General features: G+C 26.9%; 2 protein-coding genes across 5 annotated transcripts in view; both read right to left on the minus strand.

The window, feature by feature from the left end:
• Positions 1 to 626: 626 nt before the first annotated feature.
• Positions 627 to 2,426, minus strand: LOC107453512 (speckle-type POZ protein). Its single transcript, XM_016070380.5, has one exon. The coding sequence runs from the start codon at positions 2,261 to 2,263 to the stop codon at positions 836 to 838; it is 1,428 nt and encodes a 475-aa protein (XP_015925866.1). The 5' UTR covers positions 2,264 to 2,426; the 3' UTR covers positions 627 to 835.
• Positions 2,427 to 7,084: 4,658 nt separating this feature from the next.
• Positions 7,085 to 18,147, minus strand: part of LOC107453504 (dual specificity protein phosphatase 19) — a 40,671-nt gene continuing 29,608 nt past the window's right edge. For 2 of the 4 annotated variants that reach the window (XM_071177547.2, XM_043038989.3), the window contains exons 2-3: positions 12,887 to 13,112; positions 7,085 to 9,666 (exon numbers count right to left, since the gene is read on the minus strand). In XM_071177547.2, coding sequence (XP_071033648.2) covers positions 9,275 to 9,666; positions 12,887 to 13,109 — 615 coding nt within the window. In that variant the 5' untranslated portion in view covers positions 13,110 to 13,112 and the 3' untranslated portion in view covers positions 7,085 to 9,274. Of the gene's footprint in view, positions 9,667 to 12,886; positions 13,113 to 13,953; positions 14,093 to 14,259; positions 14,406 to 18,147 lie in introns of those variants that run through there. The other 2 variants (XM_087157340.1, XM_087157341.1) reach the window with 2 other exon arrangements.

Genomic DNA, 18,147 nt, shown 5'->3' on the forward strand with positions numbered 1-18,147 from the left:
ATAACAGGGTGCGTAGCCAAATTATTTAACAATAAATAAGCACCTTTTAAGCACTCAAAAAATATTTTTAAGCACTTTAAAAAAAATATCATAATTAGGCAGAGTTGGAAAGTTTTTGACAATTGACGGTTTTATCTTCTTTTAACCATCATGTCAAAGAAAAGAAAAAACCTTTTGACATTGTTTTTGAAAATTGTCAAAAATCATGAAATTTTGAATCATGCAAAACGAATGGCGTTTTCATACGCTAAGGACTGACAATGCGCCGAAATAGATTGGGGTTGAATTTATTGAGAAAACGTTGAATAGAGCAATGTGAACTGTGTCATTTTGCATAATTCGTAGCAAAAATCAACATGGTAAAGGAAGAATCTCATTTTAAAAAAGGAAAAATTAAGCACTTTTTAAAAGCACCCAATGAAAAAAGCACCTTTAAAGGCTTTTAAAAAACGAAAATAGAAAATAAGCACCTTTAAGCACTTTTTAGAAACGCTACGCACCCTGTGTAAGAATAATTAAATTTAGAATAATCGAAAAAATTTAGTTGTGCTGTGCATTTGGCTTGGTTTGCAATTAAAGTTTATACGTTGCACACGATAATTTTAAAAAGTGAAGAAAAGCTTAAATAGATCACAAAACTTTAATTATAAAAAATAAGCTTTTTGAAATAACAATTACAACAGATTTTATAAGTATTGTATGAATTTAATTCATTTTAAATAATAATCTTATAAACTCATAAAAGTGAATTGATCCATAATTTTCATGGTTAATTAACAAATTGGTAAGTAATAAAAAAATTGATAAAAGTTTTTTTTTACTAAACAACACTATGTTAGCAAGATAAATTTGTCGTTAGCTTTGACAAAACTTCCGATGCCAATTCCGTATTGTTTTGTAGCCACGTTATCCATTCTGATGATAATAGAATTTCTTCTGAATTTTTAACAATAAAGTCGATCGCAGCTGCTTTAAGACGAGCATGACTAATTGTATCAGCCAAAACTAATATTTCGTATACATTTGTCAACGACATTTTACAATTTAAAAAGATCGAACACTTCTCTTTCAATGTTAGTACTTGGTACTTATCAGCCACAATCAAAAGTTTTTTTGCACGCTCAAAATCTATTACTCCAACATTATCAGTATACAGAAACTCCAAAAATAGATTAACAGTATTGTAATCGATATCAACAATTTTAACGGTACCAGTTAGAGTTTCAATCATATTCATATCGAACATAGCACAGAATATTGGAGATCTAGCCGCCAGGACACTTTTATGGGCTTCTATAACATGATTTTCTACACTTAGTTTGACATCACAAAATTTCTTGCTCAAGAACATGCACTTAAAATCTTCTTGTAAGGAAGAAATTCGAGTAACATCGTCAAAAACAGAAAGAATGTTCGATTCTGTAGCATTCGAGCATGAAAACTCACACAAAAAAGCAATGGCTTTGTTTTCGGCATAGTCCTTTTTATTACGCACCAATTCATGCGCGAAAGCAACCGAAGGAAACTCCCAAATTTCGAATGGGTGCTTTAACTGAAACAAATGCGAAGACCTTTCTGTGCATGCCTCTTTGTCTCTTGCGTCAAGTAGTGTCAACTTACAATCAACATAATAACACAGTTTAATTTTCGACTTTAAAATTTTAACATTTATCTTAAGAGAGTTGTCAGTTTTAGATATGGTAAACAAGAACTTAATACCTCGAGGGAATATGATATCTTCTAAAACCATCCCATTTTTGCAGAACACATTCCATCTAAGGCTTAGACGATCTACGCCGATCCTTGTACGAGCAATGCTTTCTTCCGACTTCAACTTTCTAAAGCTTTCACCATACAGGTAGCAATAAACAGTTAACACATCATCAGCACTCTTCTCTGCGTCTTCCATTATTTCCCGGGTTTCAATAAACTCAGAGCTTCCCCATTTACATTCATTTCCAGTTGATTTATTAGTCACTTCAAAAGTTTTTAATTTCTTACCACTGGCACCAACCATTTCGATTTTTAAGTCGAACGAAAAAGAACTTTCGTCCAACGAATCTTGAAACAAGTAGCACGAAACATATTCCGATGTCATCTCACTCTCGCCTCTTGGAAACAACTGTAGGAACCATTCCTTTCCACTTAGGTTTTCATCAATAAAATTGGGACTGAACAAGCACTCACCGTTATTTTGATAGCAGAAAGAATAATTCTCTATTCTCCATGTAAACATGTATTCATTTTTTCTACGCAGAGCCATCACACACTTTAAATATACAGTTAATGCTAAATAACTTCAGCTGGAAACTAGTGCTTATAAAACAATCGAATATGAACACAGAAAAACTAAGTAAACAATACGAGAGGAGGTTTTCATTGATAAAATAAATGCTCTTTTATAATCAGCTATCTGCTAAATGATCTCTGACGTTATCAGTGGGTTTCAAACAAAAAACATTACTATCTTTCTCCTAGTTTCTATATTCAATTAAGCGTGGTTGTAGTTATCACTTACGCCTACGATTATGTAATTAAAAACGATAAGTGTTGCTTCATTCTGTTTTGCATCTAAATCAGAGATTAGAGACTACATAAATAGTTGCATTTAGTGACTACATAAATAGTTGCAAGTAATTTTTGTAAGTCTCCTTATTATCTACTCAAATCTTACTTCACACCTACTCAAATCCTTATGAATAATCTGTCATTGATAATTCCCAATTTCTTTGATATTTACCCTATATTTTGCCGGTCACATCTTTATGATATTATTGGTTGTCAGATTTGTAAAGGGTCGAACTGTATGTGGTTCATTATCCATGGTTTAATTTCACTTGACAAAAAAAGTTTAACTCAATTGTAAACGTATTTCTACACAAGGCATCTGTTCCGTAATATGCACGAAAAAAAACTGCTCTAAATAATAATCTAAATAATGATCTAATAATCAGATGTTAACTTTCTAGGACTAATTCGTATTTTTGAAATTCCATTTCTCAGAATCGATTTCTCCTTCCGAAATCGCTCAAATTTCGTATTTTGCCATGTAAAATTACGTTCTCTTATATATTATAAAAAATTTTATACTTTATAATTCAAAATTTTTCACTGTTATTAAATAATAAAAAATAATAAATATTTACAAAAAGTTTTTTTTTTCCTAAAATTATCTTAGCATAAAGAATTTTACAATTGTGCACAAAAATTTTTACAATTCGCTTAAAAAACTCTCAAGATATAGCGAAATACGCAAAGAGTAAAATTAACGCTAAAGGTTCCAAACTTTGGACCATGTCTCCCAAATTAGCTCTATCCCCATATTTTGAGGGATGAAAATCCGTCGAAAAAAAGTATATTTATTTAGAGAAATTAGGTTCTTGTGTCTGATGTCATAGAATATAATATATATAGTTTATATTATCGTCTGTAATATAATAATATTCATAGCTTATAATATCGTCAGCACTAATTAACAGCATTAGAGTCCTAGAATGTGAAGATCTGATTATTAGATCAAAAGTTATTCAGGGTGGTGTTTTTTCTTTTTTTTTGCGAACCATACCTGTAAATATTCATAACCATGCTAATTTTCATATTGAAAAAAAAAAAAGACAGGACATGGAATTTGAACTGAGTTTACAAAATATTTCACTTCGTAATTATGAAATACGACATTAAAAATAATCCAAATTGACCGAATTAAAAATAATCCAAAATGTGTAACTAAATTATTGTGATTGAGCTTATTTTTATTATAAATTTCTACTCATATACGCAGTCAATTGTAACGCATCTTTCTTCATATTATTTTTGATCTTTATTAAATATAATTATTTTAAAAAAAATCTGTGAAATTAAGCTATTAAACGTGTGAATGATTTATATGAACAATGACTTAAGACTCTCCTATGGAACCCTTATCGAAGAACATAATCTTAAATAGATGGTTCCGTGGTTTTGGTTCGTTTAAAAGGAAAAAAACTCAAGTTTAATAACAAAATTTTAATGGAAAACACTAACACTATAACAGTTAAAAATTGCTTAATTCTTTTAAATTTAATGATTGAAATGTCGCGCAAAACAATTCTCATAAGTCTATGGTTCAAATAAAAAAGAATGTTCAGAATTTAGGGGAGTCTGTAAGGCATAGACGAAAAATGCTAAAACTAACTTTTAACTAACTCTCAGCATCTAAATAGAATATTGCTTCGGTTTTGTTTTGTTTTTTTTTTTCTTTTTTTTTTGTAACAGAATATTTACACAGACATGTTAACTCTATGATAGCTGTTAATGTATATAATTGGCAGAAATTTTTTTTTAAAAATTATGAGCTGAGAACTTTTAATTTTTTAAAAAGTTTCATCACTTTTGAGGAACACTCACTTTTGAAAACATTATAACAGCGTACAATTGATATAATCTCAAATATCCCCAAAATATTTCAAAGCGATATCGTAAGTAGTTTCTTAAAAAAGATAAATCGAAAAAATGTCAGTTTTAGCATTATTGATAAATGCCCTATGGACTTCCCTTAAATTTAATTTCAGAGGCGCTGCCAACGCCATCTGTAGATTTTACTGGCAATCAAATAAAATTTCCTCTTCAACATTGAGCTCTCGACAATTTCTTAAGACTTTCAACAGATTTATTTATAAATTTAACATCGTGTATACCGTTAATGTAATTTTTGTCGTAAATAATGCTTTCAAGAAAAGCTTTTATTATTAACAAAATATCAGAAAATGAACAAAAAATGTCTTAAAATCAGCATCAATTAATCAAAAACTAATACAGCAATTAATTCACAGGATTGATCTAATATCGCCTAAAAATACAATGTGAATTACATACCAAGTTAATATGTTTGTTTTTTTAAAAAAAACTTCACCTGCCGTTATATACGTGATCTGTAAGTTTCAGAAATATTTTTTAAAAATCCTTGACTGGAACTCTAACGTCAGGGATTTTCTTGTTGACTTCAACGTACTTAACATTGCTGCTTTGTTCCCTTCGCATATATTTTGGTTTAGGAGATGAATCATTCACCATACCTTTCGAACTAAACTCTTGGAGACATTTGTTACCAAAAGTGAAAATTTTGTTGAGTTTAAAAATGACAAAGTCATTAAAAGTGTCATATTCAAAGAGCATTCCGAAAAAAAAAACTTTAAAACATTTTTCTGAAGCTTTTACAGCCAAGTACGGAAGCGATACGATCAGGTGGAGGTTACTTTAAAACGTATTGAATTGATATGTAATTGACAGAATAATTCCAGTAGTTATTATATTAGTCTCGGAAATTAATAACAGCACAAATACGATCAAAAAAAAAATTCTGCAAATAACGCAAACTATATTTATAACATACATGTTATTAATTTTAGCCCATATCAGATTAAAATTAAATAAAATTTCCATACAGCAAGTATTCGGGAGGAAAAAAAGAAAATGTTGTTAGGAAAAAACACCATATGTTCACAATGTTGTATTTAAAAATAAAATTGCAATAAAATATTACATTTTGCTATGATCAGAGATCATCAATAGATGGAATAAAGAAATGCTTAACTTCATTTGTCTGAAGAAACAGGAAGACAATCTTTTATTTTATTTTTACTAATATAACTTAGAAAAACAGTAACATTAATGCTCATAAGATTCATTAACATTTTTAAAAAAGTAAATTTAACAAAGGAAAATGAAACTCAAAGACAAATAATTAAAATATAACCCATATGAAAAATATGCATACAATTTCCTTAATAATGTAATATAATATACCTGAATTTTTTTAATTTTTTTTTACAATTAATCTTCGTTTATAGTACAGAATAAAGGCTGTTCGGTTTTTCAGGCCAAAAGTTCGATACCTTTGGAATAATTAAGGATGCATGTTAATGTATTAAAATTTTAATGCATTTATTCATGATGCATTTTAATGTGTTATTCTAAGATGCATTAACTCTGTATTTTTTGAAAATTACAAATAAAAGATAAAAACTCTAAAATTAAAATAACCCTGATCATGCTTTCTATTAAACCTATAGTGTTTAAGAGTGTCTCATTTGATACTTTTTTTATTCTAAATTTTTACACAAGGCATTAACACTCGTTCACTTATATAAATAGTAGTTATTAGATTTTTCAAAGTCTTTACAAATACAGTACCCATTTATTTAGTTTTGAAATATTTCGCATTTCGAAAAATTATATCGAATTTCCAAATTTACTCTATTTATGACCCCATTCATTGCATTTGTGAAATAACCACGCATTGTAGCTAATTTTCAGTACCAAATTTTCTCTATTTATGACCCCAGCAATTACATTTGTGAAATAACCACGAATTGTAGCCAATTTTCACCAAATTTTCTCTATTTATGTCCCAGCAATTACATTTGAGAAAAAACCAGCATTGTAACTAATTTTCAATACCAAATTTTTTTTTATGAAAAAACCATTTACTGTAGCTGCTTTTCAAAACCAAATTTTCTTTATTTTAATAGAATAATGTACTCTGAGCTTATCATCTTAAAATTAAGTTTAACTTTTAAAAGAGATAATATAAAGGACAGGTATATAAGAATATATGACATTTTGTTAAAAAGCAAGATAAGAAAGCTCACCCACTGTAAAAAATCTATGCATAATTTTAGTAGAAGTAGCATAAGCATGAATAAATTTGGTAAAAGTAACATAAATTTTAATAGATCCTTTTCATATTAAACAGTGTAAAATTAAAGAATTAATTCAAATATAGAGTTTATGGTACAAAAACTGAGATTTACTACAGTCTGGTTTAGTAGTTGAGAAGCTTCGTGTAGTAATTGATTTTACTACACCAAACTTAAATAGCATTAATTTTAGTTAGCTTATAAAGCAGGCCTATATGCTAAGTCTGACACACGAGAAAAACAGAAAGAAGAGTAAAAACCTGTGTTTACCTAAAAAAAAGAGGCAATCCTTTGAAGGAAGGTAATTAATAAGATACGAATGTTAATACTAATAATAATTACGTATGATTAAAAAAATATTAAAAATGTTTTGGCAATGCTTGATCAAAACAATTCAACACACAAAGGGCATTTTAGAATTTTAATTGCATAATGAGATATCTCATACAAATTAGAATATTCACTTTATTTAAGAAAGCATGCGAAGAAGAAATCTTGAGACACATTGGTTAGATAATTCAATGCTAAGCATAAAATTCATTTTCAATATGTAAAAAACAAAATGGCAGTTAAAAATGTTTTTATATTCTGACTAACATTACATAACAATGCTAAAGTTTTTTAAAAAAATTCATTTAAAAGTTATGGGTGATACTGAACATTTTTACACTGAAAACACAGAGTAAATCAGAACAGTATTATGGCAAAGCTATGCAGTTTGCGCATGCCAATGCAACTAATGAAGTTCCATTGCATTGAAGTTAAAAAATCAACAACAGCACGAAAACAATCACATAAAATTTTAAGCTATACAAAGGAAAAACACTTAAAAACAAATTTTAACAGAAAAATAAAACAATGTATACAAAGTTGTAAAAGTAAATGAAGTACACTCCTGAAAATCAAAAAGGCAACACATAAAAAAACATTTAACGAATGTGGAAATAAGAGCAAGTTAATAAAATCTGGGTAAAAATAAAATTTTATAAATTGCTATTAGAAACAAAGGCAATATAATTAAGTTAACTTATACCTATTGAGTAGTATTTTACAACAAAGTTTTCCAGGAAAATATTATTCCTCCTGTAAAATAAATAAATTTTAACAAGTAACCTAGCTAAAAAAAGTAAAGATGATAATATAAAAAATTTGTGAACTTAAATAGTAAAAAGAGGGCACCATTTTGGCTATATTTCAATACGTATAAATGAAACTTTTCATTGTTATATAAATAACATTTTGAACTGATAACAGTTTAATAATAAATATGGTTTCGTAATAAAATATAAATACTTTCAACCATAAAATGCTGACAATAAATAAAATGTTTCAATAAAAATTTTGTAAAAGATATTCTCGCTAAAAATAGGCAATGTGAGTGAGTATGAAACAGCATTTTCAAAGTTAAATCAAACGTGGAAGTTAATCAATGAAATATGAAACAGTAATACAATGCATAACCATTATTTCTCCATTATTTTCAAACTATTTTTGTTCTCTTCATAGTTTAAGTATTTTTAATGTTAAATATATACACATAACATTTCAGTTTCAAATATTTTTTATAAGTAACCTATACTTTGCTTGTATTGCCTTTTAATTTAAAGGATTATTTTTAACTTAAGCGTCATACAAACATTGTAATATTCTATTACAACAAGCATTTGTTTTTCTTAACCATGTAATCTTCTCTCACAGCAGTCAGCTGTTGGCCAAGGGAGTCGTGGAAGTTAAAGCTTCCACAATTTAAAGGCCAAAGCATAGCTATTTACGTTTTTCTACTCTACCTAAAATTATGCCTTATAACTCATGTTAAATAACATTTATGAATTCCAGTTTTTAGTATTCACTCTTGCTTTTTAAATCTATAACACATCTTTAACTATCAGTCAATCACAGTTTTTCTAGAAAAGTTCACAATCATAATGGTAGTTCAAGCATGCAAAGTAATAAAATTATTTCTTAACAAGTTAATAATTGCAATTTTACTAAAAACTTTTTTATGTAGAAATACGGACATATTTTATTATTAAAATCTTTTTTATTTGTATAGATGAAAATAAAACTTAACAAAATGCATTGATCTTAAATTCCTCTCAAGAACAATATATAAATAGGTTAAAATATGCATAGCAAATATAACAAACATATGATACAAATAAAATTATTTGAAGTAAAAAATATATATAAAAACTACATAAAAAGTATCAATAGCTATACAAAACCTTAGCTGAAATCAATAAATAATGTATTTACACGATAAAAAAAACCGTCTACTTTGAAAAATATACAAATTAAGCACAACAAATTAAAGTATAAAACTGTATAAAAATGTTGCTTAATGCAAGAATAACCAATGCCATATTTTTAAAATGTCCAAAACTAAAGTTTTAAATTTCTTGAGGAAAATATTGTTATTTGTGCATAGTTATATGTTTTTGACACACCAAATGTTCTTATATGTATATAATATATAGTCACATGAAAGGAACTAACAGTACAATTTAGTAAAGTTTAACTTCGATTATCCTAACAGATAAAAGTTAAAATCCTTTTTCAAAACTTAAACATTGGTTGTTCTGGCACTAAGCTACAGACTATGCAAAAATTTCTTTTTCATAATCTTCAAGTACTCTCATAAATCCATCATTAGGTCTTATATATGGCCGTATACTTTTAACAAAATTGAACGCTTCTTTTAATGCCATATGATTTGTCTTCATTAAATAGGCAATGACTATAGTCGGTGCTCTAGAGACGCCAGCATTGCAGTGAACAAGAACACATCCTTCATGTCTACCATCATCAATGAATTCAAAGCAACCATCAAAGAATGTTCTAATCTTTGATTTTGGCTCATCCAAAATATCAACGTTTTTATAAATAAACTTAGATTCATAATAGTTTGGAATTTTATAACCTATGTTCAAAACATGAGTCACATTGAAGTCTTCCAAAATTTTGAGCTCCATAGCGACATCTTGGGAACCTACAAAGATAATTTTAAAATGGTATTAATTGGTAATTAAATATTAATTATTTTTACAAAAACAATTTACATTAGTTGACCCATTTATTGTGGAATTATCTTCAAAGCATTGTCAACTTCAATTTCTGAAATAAATTGTTCAATTTCAATGTTAGTATGAAGCAATAAAATTAGTAAAATCTCCAGTGTATGTATATTCACGAAGTTGTTCCAGTGAATATTTGAAAAAATTTATTACATTTCATTATAACTTTCTTGCAAAAGCAAATGTTACCATTAGGCATGTACTTATGATAAAGGTTGAGCAAAATAACTTCCTTAAATACCATTAATTTTCATTTACACTAGCTGTTATGAATATTCAGGATGCACTGATAAAAGGATTAAAAACAAACATTTTCATTCAACATTCACTGCTGAATTTTTAAATTTTCTATTATAAAAGCAAAATAATGATATTAATGACTGAATTTTTTACATTCACAAAAGTTATTTGAATGTTAACATTCACTGGAGAATATTAACGTTTACCGAATTTCAGACTTTCATAACATTGTTATTGGTAATAAGATATAGTGAAAATGCAACAGGACAGAACCTACTGATTTTAGTATTTACCTAATATGAGAGTACTGATAGTATAAATTTTCTAAGCAAAAGAGAACAATAACTACAAGAAGAGATTAAGTTAGGTAGAGAGTTTTTTCTAATACAAGAGACAAAGACATTCTTGTAATAGAAAACTGCTATAGACATTTTAAATATACCAAAAGAAATTCCAATTTTGATTCCCAAATCTCATTAAATACCAAACAAAATAAGACTTGAATAAAAAAATAATGAAAGTCTTTGAAACAAGACTTATACAAGCATTAAAATTTATCTGAGAAATTAAAATCACAATTTTTTTTTCAGAAACTTTTTCTTAATCGAAAGTGTTGACTAATATTTTTAATTTGACAGTTCTTTAAAATGTTCCACTTTTATTTTTTATTGCATTACTAGTAATTTTATTGTCATACATTGTTTTTAACAATACCTACCTTATAATTTAACACGCCTAGTAATTTGGATTGTATTTGTCCCAGTAACTTTTTACTGAAACCTAGAAATTTTAAAGTGTATTTTGTTGAGTAGTATATTAGTGATTAGTTTGTTATCTTCTTAATTTTACAAAAATAATTCCACAAAATTGTAAAAATTAGAAGAAAATAATAATAATTATGATAAATAATAATTTTTTTCAAAATGCTACTAACAAATGATATAGAAAATAGCATTTAATGACATTTATATACTCAATATTATAATAAATTGAACATGAAATATTTCAGGAACTGGATGATGCAAATGATATAGAAAACAGCATCTAATGGTATTCATATACTCTATATTATAATAAATTGGACATGAAATATTTCAAAAACTGGATGATGCATAGGGTTTAGTCATACCTGGCCTTTAGTGCTTCCAGTTTGTTGTATTTGTTCGATAGTCTTCTAAAAATATATATGTTGTTATTTATTTTAGAATTCTCTTGGTATCTTTATAAATAATGAATACACAAACACACTTATCAAGACATGTAGAAATAAAATATCAAATTTAACACCCCCAAAAGTGCACCTATTAGGCAACAGAAGTAAATAAAAAATGTAAAAATAATTCCTAGCCAAATAAGTGAACCATTCTCCTAAAATAAGATAAATTATTTAAATAAATATTTAACATTCATATCAGAATCAAACAAAAATATAAATATCTCATGCATCAAAAATTATTTGAATCCATATTTCCATAAATTTTAAATGTTTTAATAACAACAAAATTAGCTGCATAAAAATATCTTGTAAGATAAGCAACTATAAGCTAGCAATTGCTTCTTAACTAGAACTTACTATGAGATTATTTCCTAACAGTAGACAAGTAGTTGACTATGGAAAAAGTTAATAAAAGTATGTGTAAGCCACTTTTTTGTATGGACAATGGAAGGCAACTGTTTGTCCATTTGGTAAATGGAAAAACTAAATAGATAACACACTTATAATACCTTGAAATAACCAGTTTTCAAAGTAACTGCCACCAACACATCTACTTTCATCCTGTGGTGGACAAGTGGTTTTCCAGTGTTAGTGAGTACTTAATTTGCTTTGAAAACACTATTTTATTGCCTACACAGGTAAGCTTTTATGATGGGCTTTTAGTTCATTTTAAGATTAGCCTCCAAAGAGTAATGTGTATAAAAATATAATGTACATTTTTAGCAAACTATTAGGTAAGATGGAAGTTGCATAGAGGTAGCTGTATAACAAAATGCAATATGAAACAAAGATGAAAAAACAAGTCTGCGGCTGTATAAAAAACAAAGGGTTAATAAAAACTTTTTTACGATCAATTAAATTATAATGAGCTGATTCCGAATCTCGACCATTTTAAGTGTTTTTATAATTAGTTAATAAGTTTGAAGATTGTGGAATACTGATTCTGAATTTTGACCATTTTAAGTGTGTTTATAATTAGTTTATTAATTTGCTCATTATGGAATATTGATTAAATATTTAAAATAAATATTAAATCTTTATAACATGAACTTATTTAAAATTGTAAATTATATATATATATATATATATATATATATATATATATATATATATATATATATATATATATATATATATATATATATATATATATATATATATATATATATATATATATATATATGCAAGAACAAGATATTCATTTAAGTAATGATAAACTATAATAAAAATTTAAGCTACATGTAATAGGTCATTTTCAAAAATATGCAGAACTGATATAACATTTTCAAAAAGAAACACCAGAAATGTATTCATTTACATTATACATTTACAGTCATTTACATTATCCATAACATTTTATTTTGAATTTTTTTTTATATTCAAAAACGTTTCAACACCTTGGCGTTTATAGTTGGCGTACAGATACTAATATGGAAATATTTCCCATGACACTTGAGCATATTTCTAACATTTAGCAATGAGAATTAAATCTAAATGGCATAGTTTAGAAAATTAATCCAATATTTTAATGAATGAAAAAAATTTAAAGAGTGAACAATTACAGCATTAATAAACTAGTATAAATAACTTAAAATGTAAAATAAAAACTCAAATAATTAGAAAGTTCATAATGGACATAATTAATTAATACATTTAACTAGCAGGCATAAAATAATTACCAAGTATTAATCCTTCTAAAACTAAGGAAACTGTAATATCCAAGCTGTTATCAATTACAAAACCAGGATTCAAGGAAAATTCAGGCAATGTTTCATAGCACCCATCATCTTTCAAAGTTTCAGTGTATCGAACACCATTTTCACTAGTTACAGTGGTTGATACTCGTTTTAAACCTTTCAGTTTAAATTTACGAACTTGATCCAGCAAATCAGTATTTTCCATAACCTATAAAATTGAAAAAATGTTAATTTGGTAATAGAAACAATGTAAGATCATTCAAACATAATAAATATTCTAAACTTATGGCTTCATCCAACAAATCTTTAATTACCAAAATGAGAATTCTATGACTAGATAAATGTTAAAAGGTAGAATAAACATTTATCTGAACAAAGAAAAATTACTTTTAAAAAAAAGATATGATCAATAAAGTTATTGTCTATAAGCAGTATAATAAAACAAAAATTCTAATAACAATCAAGCTTTACGTTTATCTTTTTTCTTCTTTTTAAATCCAATTTATTTCATTTAAGTCTATCTTTTTTTTTTTACTAAAATGGGAGTTTTTAATTTTTTTTTAAATAATATAAAAAATTTTATTAATAATTAGTAATATAATTTTATAAATGGTGACATAATTGAAAAGTTATTAGGAATAAATCATAACTAACATTTCAATCCATAATAGCAGATTAAAAATAAAATAGAAATTTATTGCTTTTAGCTACAGAAAAACAGATTAAAATGAAAAAAATCATTAAATTCATTTTATAAATATTTTTTGAAGAATTTTTTATTTTAATTTCGAAAAAATTGAGAAAACTTAAGTCTTACATACACAGCACAAATTAGCATATCCATATAATAAAATAAATATTAAAAAAAATGGAAGATGAAACAGTCTGAATTTAGCTTTACGGCTATTTTAAAATATTTCAAAAATTCTGTGATTTTTTTACACACTGCTAAGTACTATAGTAATTTTGGTAATTGGAAATAATTTAAAACAGCAATATATCTACAATAAATTTTAAAAATATAAATATCAATAAAATCATTTAACAACCTCACATTAAAATGATTTATTAATTTCTAAATTGATGACATTTTTAAGGAAATCATTCGATTTAAATCAATGATATTTTCAAAAAACTCAATTGATTTAAATTATGAACAAATCTAGTTTAAAACCAAGTTGATTTAAATCATGAACAAATCGACGATGCGACAAAAGCTACAAAACACAACTTCTTGAATACAAAACTTATTCAAGTACAATTATTATTTAATTGTTAACTTCAATTTCAAATGAAGTTTCATAAACTTAAATATCTATTCCTAAATATTTTTATAAACATTATAAACTTTATACCAAAACAACAGGTCAATACCAATGTCACTTCCATTTGTTTACAAAAATGTACACGATTTTTCTTTATCGCATGTTCTTTTACTAGCTTTAAGCTTACTTATGAAAAACCAAAAGTCTGAAGTTTCGTTCTTACTGCACGTTTGTCGTAAAGAAAAAAGTTCAACTTGATTGGCCAGCTTTTCATGGATTGAAACATTTCACCGTCATCACAATGCTCGAATACGTTATCTGAGAAGAAGACCGGTTCCATGTCAAGACCTCCCCAATTCCCTCTCCTCCTTTTCACAGTTGTATGGGAATGTCAAGTGAACCAAAAAAAAAAAGGGGGGGACCGTCCTGAAATAACTTTTGATCTAATAATCGGATCTTCTCGTTCTAGGACTTAATCTTAATGATTCGAGGGGGTGGCCTCAAATATACAAATTAATTACGGCGGACGATATTTCAAGTCACAAAAACACACTATCTCTGAATAAACATACTTTTTTTTGGACGGATCTAGATTCTTGACCCCTAAATTCTAGAGTGTAACCGCAATCAGGGAAATATGGTCTACATAGTTTGATCAGGAGAACAATCCACAGTTTGAACCTCATTTTGTTATAGGTTTTTTTTTTTCTTACTTCGTCATAACTCGCGAGCTTTGTTTATTAAAAGATAATTGCATGCAAAAAAAATTAATTTTAGTTCATATTTGTTATTTTATTAAATAATAGTCGAAAAAATTTTGAACTGTAAGGTATAAATATTTTTACATCATTTTGAAATATGTAATTTTACAAGGCGAAATACAAAATTTGAGCGAAATCGGTTGAATAGTTCCTGAGAAATCGAATTTTTAAAATTCGATTTCTCTGGAGCTATTCAACTAATTTCGCACACATTTTGCGTTTTACCATGTAAAATTACTTACTTTGAAATGCTGTAAAAAAATTTATATTTTACATTTCAAGCTTTTTTCGTCAAATAATAATAAATATTAACTAAAATTTATTTTTTTGCATGGAATTATCTTTGGATAAGGATAAACGAATTTTATAACTGTATGCAAAAACTTTTCATTACTCGTTCAAAAATGATCATTAGATCAAAAGTTATTCAAGGTGGTTCGTTTTTTTCCTTTCTTTTTTTTTCGGTGCACTGTACTACGCCATGAATTTAGTTTTTTCATCGTTGACTGACAATCCTATAAATAAGGTACTACTATTCTTAAATATCCCGTTGTAATTACAGACGTATATACGAAACAAGGTGCGCTCAAAATCTAAAACATATCTCTTTGGTTATAATGTGGAAGTTTGGAGAGTGGGGTGCCAGCTCAGATGCTGTCCACGTCGTCTGACCAGAGATAAAATTACGCAGCATTTCTACCATGGCCGCTAAGAAATAGTGCCCTAATAATAATCGGGCTGTGTGCTTGGTCATGGTTGGATGATGTGTGTCCTTTTGTAATTTTCACAATAGATGGTGTGCGCACCTACGGCCTTCTTTCTTCCTATCCGGAATCTCGTTTTCGAAAGTTAAAATGTGGCACTTGTTACATCATATGCTGAGTTTAGGGTTTATGGAAACATTTTGAACAGAGCAACTTCGTTAAACTCTTTAAAGTTTTCAATTGGGAATAAAAAAAATTATTTCCAAATTCTTTATTATAGATCTCTTTAAAATTAGAATAAATAGTTAAATAATGCCAAAATTTTAAACAATTTAGTAAATTAATACCTTCCAAATTTTGAGCATGTGAGCAAAATCGTACAGAAATTTCCCAGCTGTGGATTACTTTCCCATTGAATAACATAGAAAAACACCAGGTTCATTTTTTTTTTTTTTTTTAAATTTAAGAAAGCCAGCATATAAATGCTCGGAAAAAGCAGAGACAATCAGCTGAATTCTTTCCCGTTCTGAAAGTTAAGCGGTGGGCATTTTAATCTATTCATTCAATTATCAATTTATCAAATCGCTTGTTAAAATGAGATTTTTTTTATAACTTTTTATGATTAATTTTTTAAATTAAAATTAAAATAATTCTTAGGCAGCAATTTTCTTTGAATTTTTGTATTTCAAATATTAAAAAAGTAATAAAATTTGAAATAAATTATGATTTGAGCAATTATGATAAATAGCAACTTCAATGCTTAAACCTGAAACATTCGGCATTTTGGAGATTTCGATATCTTTGTCTTTCGACAATTAGTTTTCAGGAATAGTACCTGCATTTATATCAAAAACAGAAATTTTATTAAAGAAGGTTCATTAATGGGTTATACGTATTTTAGAGGACAAAAAAAAGCATATTTTTTAGTAAATGAAGCATATTTTTTAATAAAAAAAGCATATTCTAATAATTATTTTTCTGATATTTTAAACATATGAAAGAGCAATATTTTAAAACTTCATTTAAAAAATTTTTAATCAATTTTTGAAGACCCCTTAAAAAGTATTCCCTTGATGGACATGAACTCTCAAAAAATATTGCAACAATTTTATGAAAATTATGCGCCAATAATTCAGATAAAACTGACTCATATTTAACGAAACAAATAAAAAAAATTTATTTTTGGCACAGATGTAAGTCAAAAAAAAGCAAATTTTAGTAAGAAATAGACCGTACATTAAAAAAAATATAAATAAATTATAAAGAAAATTTAAAAATTGAGCACTAAAAAGTATTTTAAGTTTAATATCTAGATTATCAAGAAAAATGTGCAAAATCTTAATGAGATAATTGCGTTGTTGCTTAAGAAAACAGATCCACAGATTAGAAAAATAATTGTAAAAAAAACTATTTTCTATCTTTAATAGCCTAATAGAAAAAATTCTAAAACCTTTCTCTTCCAAGGTTTTACTTATTGACTTAAAGCTTTGTAAAAATATGCTTTAACGTGTAGTATAGTACTATAAGATTAAATAAACTTAAATGCATTTTCTTTTCACATTTTATAACCTACCTTTATTTTTATTTTTCTATTTTGAATGATTTGTGTCATACTTTTTAATATTTTTAGTGTAGTGGATGCTTGTTGAAATCACACAGAAGTAATTCAAAATATTGCAAAAAAAATTTTTAACAACTGTTAGTGGAATGCTTTACTAAGGGTAGCACCATCCAGATATTTTCAGAAAGTCTACTTTTTTTCCTTTTCTTGTTTTCATAAAGATAAATAATTATTGTTTCAAAAATTCGAACTTTCAAAAAAAAAAAAATAATAATAATAATTCGATGATCATTGAGTATAGTAATAAAGTGTAAACTTGAATCGCATTTTCCAGAAAACCATATTTTTCAATCTTGTTCCATCAAAACAGTCGGCATTTTGACAATTTTTATTTTTGAGTTCTTTAATGAGCATAAAGCTTTATGTATTTCTTTCTTTTAACATGACGCAAAACATTTAGAGCATAGCAAGTCACAGGCAAAATTAGCAAATTAATTTTTCATCTAGGAAGAAAATGCTATCAAAATATGACGACTCATTAATGAGATCATTGCAAATAGAAACATCATAACCTGTTTTATTGCTAGAATAAATTGGTAAATGATGATGATAAGGATTTATTGAAACACCCTAAGGCCCATTCAACAATCCATCTGGTTTTTATATTCTTTATTCCACCTTCCTCATATTTGTTTTATTGTTTATTTTTTCCTAGCTTAAAATTAATTAGAAATCTATAACATGCACTTAATTCTTGAAATTCAATTTTGACAAGTAATCCAAAAAGAGTAGTGAAAAACATAACTCCCTGTGAATAGTTGACTACACCAACCATTCCCAATGACCAAAAGAATTTTTTTATAAATATATGTACGAAAACACAACTCAGTACAATTCATAATATATAAATATGATTATGGCAATTACTCACGCAAATTAAAGTAAAGCACTC

Source organism: Parasteatoda tepidariorum, chromosome 2 (genome assembly GCF_982258835.1).
Source record: "Parasteatoda tepidariorum strain Cologne lab strain chromosome 2, Ptep-v5.0, whole genome shotgun sequence".
In the NCBI taxonomy this organism is placed as follows: Eukaryota; Metazoa; Arthropoda; class Arachnida; order Araneae; family Theridiidae; genus Parasteatoda; species Parasteatoda tepidariorum.

What these genes read in the sequence shown, in the direction of transcription:
- LOC107453512 (XM_016070380.5), bottom strand. Translation starts at nt 2,263, where the DNA reads ATGGCTCTGCGTAGAAAAAATGAATACATGTTTACATGGAGAATAGAG.